The sequence below is a fragment of the Humulus lupulus genome, chromosome 6 (genome assembly GCF_963169125.1).
Source record: "Humulus lupulus chromosome 6, drHumLupu1.1, whole genome shotgun sequence".
In the NCBI taxonomy this organism is placed as follows: Eukaryota; Viridiplantae; Streptophyta; class Magnoliopsida; order Rosales; family Cannabaceae; genus Humulus; species Humulus lupulus.
The window spans coordinates 159,746,291-159,758,198 of NC_084798.1; the positions used below are offsets into that span (position 1 = coordinate 159,746,291).

Here is an 11,908-nt window from a genome sequence, read left to right on the forward strand (position 1 = left end):
AGTCGCGACTTGCATGAACTCGATCGCAACTTGACCCCGCGAACTCAGCTCCCCTGCATTTTCTTCAATCTAAACTCAGCCAAATCTTCATCAAACCAATCCCAATATCACAATTAATCATCACCACAACATTACCACCATTCAAACAACAAAACCCAAGCTTAGAAACATTTAAAACATCAGCAAATATCCACTTCTAAGATAAAAATCTCAAGCTTTCAAATAACCTCAAAGCAGAGTAAAAACTCATAAATCTATAGTTGAAAACCTTACCTCAAACTTGAATTGAACCCCTTTTCAGATGTTGATTACTAGCCTAAACCTTCGAGCCTCAAATTCTCAAGTTCAAATAGCTTCAAAAATCCAATGAAAAGAGAGAGAAAAAGATGATCGAGAGATGGAGAAGGGAACTATGTTTTTGCCGTAAACCTTCTACATCCATCCTACTTAAGCCTATCTAATAACCCAAATGAGAAAATTGCCCCTAGAACTAATCTAATCTTTCAAACTCATCCAAGGGCATAGTGGTCATTTCCCACCTATCCTGTTAATCAGAATTAACGTCCTCCAATTCCCGTTACTCCAATATCCTCAAATAATTAATAAATCATATCTCATTACCCGCTCATTCCTGGTAATGTACTAAACATCAATTTACCCCTAGGCTCACCACGAGCCCGGTAATTAACCCCGTTATGACCAAACCGCTAACTTGCATTCTAGGATCGTCTCATGCCGAATAGCTCAAACATATCCACATAGTAATGTGGTCTCACCCATGTATCACATACATGCACATAAATATACAATTATGCCCTTAACAGGTCAAAATTACAAAAATGCCCTTCTAATAAGAAGTGAGCTCACATGCATGCAATTATCATCGTATAACAATATAACTCACATAATCATGCATATAATCACATAATCACATATTAAATAAAGTATGGCCCTTCTGGCCCCCTAATCCAGGCACTAAGCCACATTAGGGAATTTGGGACATTACAGTCACGATGTCCATCTTGGCAAATGAACCCGAGTCTTGGTGAACGAACCAAGACTCCAGTAAGTGAACTAGGACATTAGTAATGAACCTGGACCAGACTTCCAGATAGGGCAAGCCTAGCTAGCCCCAATGCTGACTTGTCCCCATGAAATCCGACAGTTGATCTCCTCAACTAACCTGCAGAAGAGAGTACGCATGGAACGTACAATGTTCCTAGGAAACAGAACTGCCGCTACTCTGACAGATCTTGTCCCCAAGATCCCCTTTGAAGCCCACGCGGACCAGTTCGAGCTAACGTACAATGGGCAGCTGTAAGGCTTGGTCACGCCTAAGCCAACCCAATGGGCCCAGATTAACTACATTTTATTATGTAACATTCTTTGTATTATGGATCCATTAGCAAGCAAATTGTGTTTATATCCCTATTGGGCCCAGATTAATCTAGCCCAAGCCCACTGTGCTTGACTGCCTATAAATAGGGCCAGTTGTGCACTGTAGCAAGGATCCCTGAATTTTCTCTTGTAAGCAAAACTCTACTAAAACTTGTAGAAAAATCCATTGTCAGAAACTCTCTAAAGTCTAATACTATTGACTCGTGGACTAAGGCTCATTAATGCCCCAACCACGTAAAAACTCTGATTCTTCATCTCTAATTCTTTCTTTTCAGCTCTTACTTCTTGATAAATTTCTAGTTTCCAAAAAACTCAGTAAACACATATAAATCATGGGTCTAAGTTATTGGGCTTGACCCGTAAATAATACATTACAACATTACAATAACATAAATATAGTTGTATTTTGATAAATGGCGGCAATGTACTCCTTTGCTAATTCTGTTAGCGTCATAGCCTATCAAGAACGAACAGACCTGAACTTAACAAATGTTAGCGATTAGGTCATGATTAAGCATCTCTGTTAGCATTCGTCATGTAACTATAAACGAACAGGAGCACGAGTGTACTAGTGGGCGACCAGAATCTTCCAGTTAGCGTGTGATGGCTTGCCGTGTGTGAACAGCGTAGAAGAACCTCTCTTGTGCAAACAGAGGAGAAGAACCCCTCTTGTGCGAACAGAGGTAGAAGAACCTCTCTTGTGCAAACAGAGGAGAAGAACCCCTCTTGTGCGAACAGAGGTTGAAGAATGTGGCTAGGCGACCAAATCCCTTTTGTTATAGTTTGCTTTGTGCTTTGTGAGAATATGAATACAATTAGTTATGCTCATCATCCCTTTGTAATTATTATTCTTTGAAACATCATAAATGCCAAAAAATATGGGTATAACAAGTACACCTTATGGTATATTAAATTTTGTTTAAGTTTAAAATTTAGTTACTTTTTTGTTAACAAAATATAAAAAGAAACTAAAATTTTGTTTTTGATTATGGTCATCTTCTGTGGCGACACCAAAAAAACATATGATTCCCACAATCAAAATGACTACTTTAAAGAGTAGGTCACGATGACACTACTTTTAATTCCCGGCTAGCGGTGTGGCTAGAAAAGATTTTTAAAGTTAAGGAGAAGAGAGAGAAAAAGAGAAACGTTAAAAATACGTGAAAAACAATAAAAGTGTATAGAATGGAGATGTGGGGTGCAGTATGCATAGAGATAAAGGGAGAAGAGACAAGACAGATCAGATATGACTAGCAAACCAATTAAGTTCAAATACAGGATCAAATAATGGTATAATTGTAAATAAAACGACTTATTGGAATTAATATGATAAAAACAGTTTGAAATGTAAGTTTTTAATTTGTTATTCTAGATTCGGCTATTGTCTTGTGTGGGGGTTGGGCTCTAAGCCAATATGTTTCAAAACTAGCTACCTTTACCAAATATTTATGTGTCTATCGTATAAAAAATAAGTAAATGTATAAATCAATGTTTCTTATAATGTATGGGTAATTTTGTAAATTTCTCATAGTTTTACTAGTTGAGCAAAACCCATACACCCGGCCCACCTAAAAATTGTCTTATAAATTTTATTAAACATTATTATATTTTAAAATTTATATTATTTATGTTGGTTACACATTACAATTTTGTTAAATAATAATAATAATAATAATAATAATAATAATAATAATAGATGAATACTTTTCTCTTTCTAAATATGACAATATTCTATAATTTGAATACTATTATAAAATCTATCATTACGTTTTACCTTTTTATTTTTTATTTTTAAATACATGTGAATTCACAATCATTCAAACATGTAAAAAGAAAAAAAAAAAAGCTAAATTGTAAGATTTATATAGTTGTAATTAAATTATTGGATATTATTATATTTTAAAAATCGAACACTTAACTTGGCAAGTTTAATAAAATAAAATATAAAAAATTAAATTAAAGAATTTAGACTAGAGATTTTTGTTTTAAAAAATAAAGTGTTATTTAAAAACACAAAAGAAAATGTAAGTGAACGAAAAATTGCCTACAAACATGTTTAAAATATAAACTTTTCAAAACCAATTAAAAAATACCACAAACTTCATAATAGATTAAAAAATACTACCCAGACAAATATTTAATGTTGCTTAGAATTTATGGGACGAAAGTATAACGCAGGTCTGCATATTGTAAGCTGCCACAGGTTAAGCAAGTCTTCTTTGCTTTTCAACTTCTTACTCTTTTGAGGTTCTCAACTTCCTTACTGAGGGCCAACAGAGGTGACAAAATTGCTGGAGCCAATTTCAGCTGGGTCGTAAGGCTAGAAACATAACCATCATAAAGCTCTGGAAACGGTCTATTAAAGGTCGAACTCGAAGCACCACATGATGTACTGAAAAAACATGAATAGCAACCACTACACCGCCCTTGCCCGGGAATATCACACGTTTTATTAAATGGTTTACACCTTAAAACAGGAAGTTCGGTAATTGCAGCGGAAGTGAAAGAAAAGCTGCCAAAGAAAATATCATAGATTGATCGAAAGTTTCAATAAATTACAATTCTTTTCCCACTCTCTTGATACACATTCCATACTCCACGCAGAATTGTTCCACACTCAGTAGAACATATTCCAAACCTTTTTAAATTCTCCCACATTCCGCCTGAAACAAACAAGGGAAACAGTTTAAGTCATGAAAAACTATTGATTGACTAATGCCAGTCTAGACAGGTTAACAGAACTCACTATTGAAAGCTGAAGATGATAGCAACACAACCAGATGCTACAATACTTCCCCCGTCATGGCAGGTTGTCTGGCGTTGTTCTTCGCCTGACGCGGTCACGGCGAGTCCAAGGACCTGATCCATCATCAGAAGATTCATTATCTTCTTCTCTTGAAGAAGATCCAGTATCCTCTTCATAGTTATCACCCCAAAGTCTGGTCGATCTTCTTCTGATACTTAACTGTGCTCTGGTTCTCGAGCTGCCAGACCAGCTACTGCTCCTTGAAGAAGATCCTGGTCTGAAAACTCTGATCAAGAAGAATACAGTCAGCCAACCACCATCATCAATAGGTAAGATGCTTTCATCACCACTCCTATCATCTCCCATTGATGATTGAAGTGTGCTGAGTAGGTCACCAAGGTCTCTTTGACGCTCCAACCTCCTCCAATTACGCTGTCTCTCAGGGTCCGCATCTGATGGACGCACTTGAGGGTGCTCCAGCCTTGCATGCTTTCTGAGATCTGTATAAGTTCCAGTAAAACTACATGTTTCACAGGAGCAACTTCTTGATTTTGCATTCATGAAACGACGAGCAGAATCTACAACAGTCCATTCTTTTACCTGCCCACGGCAGAGGGGACACACAAGCTTTGGCGGGATCTGATGCTCACAAGTGAGAGACCCCTCCACAGTTATTTCTTCTTGCACCACAGTAACTGTTGATTCTGAGGTCTGATCAGGAGACAAGTTAGTGTTCAGAAGCTGAGTTTCTTCTTGTTCCGGCACTGTGTCTGTGGTTGAAAGTTGAGTTTCTTCTTCTTGTGGTACTGTTTCTTCTGTTAGAACTTGATTTTCTTCTTGTTGTGGCACTGTTGATGAAGTATCTGCAGCAAAGGACTTGCGAAACTGGTCTAGACAATTTGAATGGCGGTAGCTTGTGTCACACATGTACGGGCGGCATCCCTTATCGTGAGATGAACAAATGAGAAGAACTGCATTGTGAGGATGCTCCATGCAAACAGGGCACCTGGCTTCTTCCCATTCTTTCACATTTTCCTCAGAATCAGAAGAAATCTTGGGTGATCGCCTTCTATTACTAGAGCTGCATGGAAATGGAGAAAATCGGCACCTATCACGTGAGACGGAACGATCTCTTCTCTCCTTTGGCATTCTGGTATTTCACTAACGACTCAGGTGCCTCCACCCAAGCAGGCGGAATTATTGACACTGAAGGGAAAAGCCACCTTGAATTGAGAAACAGATAATTGAAATCAAATTTAACTGCTTTGAACATATAATGTCAATGTTATCAAACATTTCAAAAAATGGCAACATGCCAAATTTACCGCATTTAAATAAATCGAACATAAAATTCAGTACTACAAACACACGAATGACAGATTATAAAACATGGAAAGAAAAAAAAAAAGGCACATATCCACGTAGCTTTCACTATCAAAAAGAACAAGTTAAGCACACAATTCTCCAATTCCTTCATCACTCTAAAAAAATATTGATATTTATTGGTTCAATCCTTACAACGTTTTTTTCTCCCCAATCTGGAGACTTTTACTTCTGACCAGCCACTTCATGTAGCCTAGTTCATCATACTCTTTCTGGATTTTTTACACTAGCCCTCCAATACAGAAAACATGTAAAAACAAGCCATAGTTTTCCTAAACTGAATGTTCATTTTGTTTGTAACCACGACTACAATTGGCGAAAAGCACGTCAATAGTCAGTACCGCCAAATCGTATGTAGCCAAAAAATAAACAATCTTCATAAGCTTTGAAGCGAAATCTGGTTCCAGTGGGCTCATTATTGTCTTAAACATAAATGGTAGCCATCCAATCGATTCAAGTTGAATACTGAGATGGCTTTTGTAAACTAGCAATAATAATAACAGAGTTTGACTCTTGACATGAACCCAAATAAATAGTGACAGTCCAATGATATCATATATAAATCAAAACCTCTCACTTACCTCAATACATTAAAAAGGATTAAAAAAAACCACTACTACTGTCAGAAACATGAATTACCTAACTAAAAAAACATCTGTCGGATAATTAAATTCGTACATATGTCGAACAAGACCATCCTAAATCAAAAACTCAAAACAACCCCACCAAAAATCTAAAATCATGAGCTCAGACCCAGCTCTTCAAATCCCACAAGCCAAAAACTTTCGCAGCCTCAGAAACACACAATATCGTAAGTCGAAGTAAACTGAACACAAAAGAAATGAAATATTCCCAACCCAAAAAGGGGAGATACAAATATGAAATTTCAATTTTGACTAAGATCCAAATTCAAAAAATAAAATAAAAAATCGGACACCCAAATTGGATGAGCCTTAAAAATTTACCGATATGTATGGAGACAATAGAAAATTTGAATCTAACTAGAACATCCGCGATTCAGTTTGATTTCTTGAACCCTAAAATAAAGGGAATTGATCGCCCATTAATAGAGAAAGGAAGCAGCTTTTCTAGGGCTCGCTTCGCAGCTTGTCGCTTGGGAACTTTGGGGGTTAATATATAAATTTATATTTTAATTTTTTACATATTGGTGAGTGCTGACGTGGAGGACTGTATTTCGCTAAGCAAAATGTTTTTGAAACCACTATTTGAAGTCGGCGCCGTTTTGTCCTATGTAGCCGAGCAAACGTCTTTATATTTTGTGTCTTTTCTTTCGGTAATTTCAATATGTTTTCTTATCCGAAATTTGTCTTTTTTTTCGATTCAGAAAATATTTTTTATTATAAAATACATTAATAATTCCATAAAATAATTAAGTAGATTTATATTGAATAGAAGTGCTCACTATGTTGATCCAATTTGTTTTTTTTTACTATTAACCAATCTAATTTGAAATAGAGATGAGATGAAAATTATTGTCCATTTCTTTTCAATGTGCATGTAATAAGTTTTTATGTCATGTGTCAAATTTCAAAAAATTAAAAAAAAATAATAATAATAAAATCAAAACGTTAAAGAACATTAAAATTATTTTACGATTATAAGAGTAATTGTTGTGAATTTTGTTTTTTTATTTGTTTGATTAGGTGTGTTAACGTGCATGGAAAAAAATCTTAACAATTCATAAAAATAACTTATTTTAAATTTAATAATATATTATAATTGATTTTTAAGAATATTTTATATCAAGCTCAATCTAGTTAAAATGTATTTTTTGAAATGTCCAATTCAATTAAATTGGAATCAAACACCTCTCTCCACACATACCCATTTGATTTTAAGGATTTTCTTGTAACAAAATATATAGAAATTGTATTTTTCTTTAATTTTGAGATAATATTTCCAAATTGAACTTTTCTCTTTGTCGAGGAAAATATAATTATATTAGACAATTGAACTATACCATACCTATATTCTTGATAGGTTGAAAAAGTATTAGTCAAATATTTATTGGTCAAAGTACTATTATCCCGAAGACTAGCACGTACTAAGCATAACATGACAATGGTGTAGCTTTTGCCGTGATATAACTATGTATATTATTAAGTCAATTGTTTAAATGACAATTTTTTTTTTATTGTTGGTCTAAATTAATGTTAAATCCATGGGTGGAAAATTAGATCATTGAAGAAATGAAGTTCTTCATAATTGTCAAGAGTGAATTAACAAGCGCAAGATTGTAGTTGACTTTTTTAGAGAAAAAAAAATTAAACATTTTATTTATTAATTTACAATAAAAAAAACTTGTATTTAAATTGATTTTATTAAATAATATTTGCTTGCAAAACCAATATAGATGAGAGAAATATTATTCTCTGACAAAAGTTTTGAAAAAAAAACTATAAATCACTTTTAAAATGATATATTTTTGGAAACATACCTTTCATTATTTCTTTTTCTTTTTCCAACTTGTGATTTAAGGATTTGGTTTTATTTGATTGTAAGTATTTTTGTTTAACTTTCTCGGAAACTATACTAACATGTACAAAGAAGTAAAGCCACAGAAACTTTTTGGCATTGGTACATCTCACTCACCCAATCTAAGTCAAATCTTACCTTGTTTGACCCTTCCTATCTGCCATCATAAAGAATATTATTTTCTAAATTTCCTTTCAATAGCTACGAAAAAAATAGTGCAATTCACGACTGCATTAATTTAAAATATATATCCAATAATAAAATAAAAAGATAATTTCACCAAAATTATGAATATTAAAAAAAAAATTAACTTTTTTTACAATTAGATACATTATTGAATTTAAATAAATTAGTAATTCACTTCAAATTTTTGGACATTGACATTTATTATTTATTTTATTTTAAGAGACATGCATCCTAATTTCAATTTATGAAAAATTCAATGAATTATATTAAAAATTCACAACGTATTCAACAGGGTGAGATTGATCATATTTTTTTATATTAAAAAAAAGAAATAATTAGTGCTTATATCAACTTGAAGGTTCAAAAAATAATAATCATAAATTAACACTGTTGGTATATAGAATAAAAGAAAGACGAAAGAAATTATGAGAGAAAGGTAAGAAAAAAATAAGTTGTTTGGTGCAAAAGAAAAATGCTGAGAAACATATTAAGTGGATGGGATTTATTAAAAGAAGATCTATCAAAATATTTCACAAAATAATTAATATAAATGAAATTACTAAATTATTTTTACATAAAATAGTTTATAATAATAATAAAGAGTATTTGTAGTATAAATATCCAAAATATTGAGTTTGACACTGATATATACCAAACTACCAAACTTTCAAAATTTGAAGCAAAAATACTCAAACTCTAATTTTAAACAGTTCAGTTAGCATCCAATCTAACAGTCTCGTTAATTATTTAACAGATGACACATGTTAATATTTTATCTGTACATATAATAATTTTTTTCAAAAAAATTTAATTAATTTCAAAATACAAAAAATATTATAAAATATGCTTTAGTTAAATTTATTAAACATTAAACAAAAATCAAACTTAATAATTAAATATTTGATTTAAACATTTTACACTAAATTAACTACTTATACATATTTCCTCTCAAACAATAAATTTTAAATAACAAATCTAATCCAAGGCCAAATTGTTCAAAAATCCCTAAATCAACACAAATTTGGATATTATGTCTCGAATTTGAAGTTTGGATAAATAGCACTTGGAGTCCCCAAGCTTCATCACTTGAATCACTTAGGTCTCCAATGTTCCTTTTAGAAATTAGATCTCAATCTTTATATTTTGACTCACATGAGTCTCCAATGTTATATTTTATTAAATAAAGTCTAATTTATAAGGGTAAACTGAGATTTTTAACCAAAAAAAAAAAACATGTAACACCCATTTTTTTCTTTTTAACATTTTATGTTAATTAATTATTACTAAACATATTATTTTGGTAAATTGACTTAAATATTCTTATCACTTATATTATACTTCTAAAATATTTAATATATCACTTTTATATATATATCTATATTAATTAGTTTATCTTTTTAATAAAAAAATTTACATACTTTAAATTTTAGAATCATAAAAGTTATTAAGAGTGCATCTATCTATAACATCATTTTTTTTCTCACTACAGTTATTTCTTCTTAAACTCTTCGTAAATTGTTAAAAATTATTTCCACCTCTATAGTTTATTGCTTGATTTTTTTTATATGTGTGGAATTTTTTTTAACAATTTATGAGGAGTTTAAATAAAAATGTGTGTAGTGAGAAAAAAAAAAAGATTGTTGACTGCCTTTTTCGCTATCAACCTAATCTAAGTACTTGACAGAAACTAGAAGAAAATAACACAGAGATTTTACATGGTTTAAGATATAAAAGAGTCATAATCCACGAGTCTTTGGTATTAATGAATTTGAAGCTTGTTTGAGGAAGCTTCAATGGAGTCTCAAGCAGCGTATATATTGCTCTGAGTTTATAATGCTTAATTAGCCAAAGTTCTGAACCATTTACAAGAAGATCCCCCCAACCCTATTTATAGAGGTTTGGGTCATTAATACCCTTAATGAACAATTAATAGACCATTCCTCATTATTTGGGGAGTAAATTGCTAATTAATTACATAGAGATGCACTAACAAAGATCATGGGCCCAGGCGGATTGCACAAGGCCCATTTACAGAAAGCTGCCTGCCAACTTCATGGGGACGACTGTTTGCCTATGTCAGGCGGCGTTGTGGGAAATGTCGATTGTCGAGGGTATAAACTCGACACCACTAATCGAGGCTCACCAAAAGTTGGCAGATGATCTGGTGGGCCCTAATTGAGACGACTGACACCTAGCAGTTACTCTTGGACTGAGGACAAGTATCCTAGATCTGGGAGATTGGCTAATGAAGAGAGCGAGGACCGTATGAGGTCCTCGAGGTGTGACCTTACTGGGAAACATCCACACCTTGGAGATGGGTCACGGGACGTGGCCTCGCCTGGAGACATCCGCACCTCCGAGGACAGACCTCGGGGCATGGCCTCACTTGGAGACATCTGCACCTTGCCAGTTCGTAATACGTAACCTCACTAACGCTCGAGGAGCTTAATTACTCCTCTACTGAATGCCACGTGTCATGTGGTGAAAACACGGACAATATTTTCCCTCCAAGTCTTCACTTGTCTTTGGACAGTGGAGACTTAGATTGAGAGGAGTAATTTGAAAGGTCTTCGGGAGGAGACGCTTGGGATTTTCATGGCATCATTCTTGGAAGAAATAGTTCCACGTGTCGACTCCTTATTTCTAGGCCCATCAATCTGTGTCATTATTGAGGAGTCCATTCAACTACCCAAAACGTCTAATCCGTACCCTAGGTGTCCTTTCACTCCATATCTGAGGCGTCCTTTTCCCGTGATAATTATCACGATTCACGCCTCTTGGGTTCTAACCGCTGGATTACTCTCGAGTGCCTATGTCGTAGGTAATCAACAGTCGTGGTGGAACTACTTCCGCCCCAAGCTGTCCGAGTATAAAACCTCGACAACTACCTCTCAGAAATCACTTTTAGCATTCAAAATTCAAAACCCCAAGACCCTCAAACCACCTTTTCTTCTTCACCTCATTATATCCCAAATTTTCCCCATTTTCTAAGTTCGCAACGCTCTGGATGGTTTGCGAGAATCATCGTACTTCTGGTCAGGCGGCAAGTAGTTTTCAGAGTCAGGACTCGCTTTAGCATGTACAAGCGCTTCATCTCGAGTAAGTTTTACTTCTGTTACTTTTATCTCCTGCTTGGTTTTGTGTTTACCTTCGAATTTTTTTGGGAGTTTTAGTTGCATGCTTAGGATTTTGAATTACTGGCACTTAAGAGGTCATTTTGATCTCTTGTAGATCTTTTTGGGCACATTAGTCCCTTACAATCTGTTCCCGATTTTTTGCATTTCTAGACATCCGACCAGAATCTAGAAAATTTCCAGATTCCAACGATGTTCAAAATTTTTGGTGGTGCTCTCCGGTGACCATCCTTTGGTCCTGAAGACACCTGAGTCCCTTAGAAATTTTTCTTCTCATCTTCCTGAGCAGTAGTCTTAGGGGTTCTCATTTTTGGCCTATCTTTCTTCGAGTCATGACACTAACTACTTGGTTTCTTGTTTCAAATGTCCAAGGACCTTCAACAACTACATGATCAAGCATTCTATGCATTTGACGTCGAGATACTAGAGATGGCCCAAGAAGTAGGGAGACTTCTCGAGAAGAGAAAACAAGTGGCAGAGAGTAGCCAAGCTGTCATGGTGAAGGATGACCATCCCTCGGAGGCACAGAGACCCTTTCGACATGGCCTCTTGGAGGAAGAGGTGA

The 11,908-nt window shown here is 34.3% G+C and overlaps 1 protein-coding gene across 2 annotated transcripts; it reads right to left on the reverse strand.

Moving 5' to 3' along the window:
- Window positions 1–3,488: 3,488 nt before the first annotated feature.
- Window positions 3,489–6,657, reverse strand: LOC133782655 (uncharacterized). Of its 2 annotated transcripts, none has more exons than XM_062221990.1 (3): window positions 6,493–6,657; window positions 4,145–5,367; window positions 3,489–4,061 (listed from the first exon to the last, which is right to left on the reverse strand). In XM_062221990.1, the coding sequence occupies exon 2, from the start codon at window positions 5,291–5,293 to the stop codon at window positions 4,199–4,201; it is 1,095 nt and encodes a 364-aa protein (XP_062077974.1). In that variant the 5' UTR covers window positions 5,294–5,367; window positions 6,493–6,657; the 3' UTR covers window positions 3,489–4,061; window positions 4,145–4,198. The 2 variants fall into 2 exon arrangements, with proteins under 2 accessions (XP_062077974.1, XP_062077975.1); XM_062221991.1 differs by having other exon boundaries at window positions 4,145–5,350; window positions 6,493–6,649.
- Window positions 6,658–11,908: the final 5,251 nt, after the last annotated feature.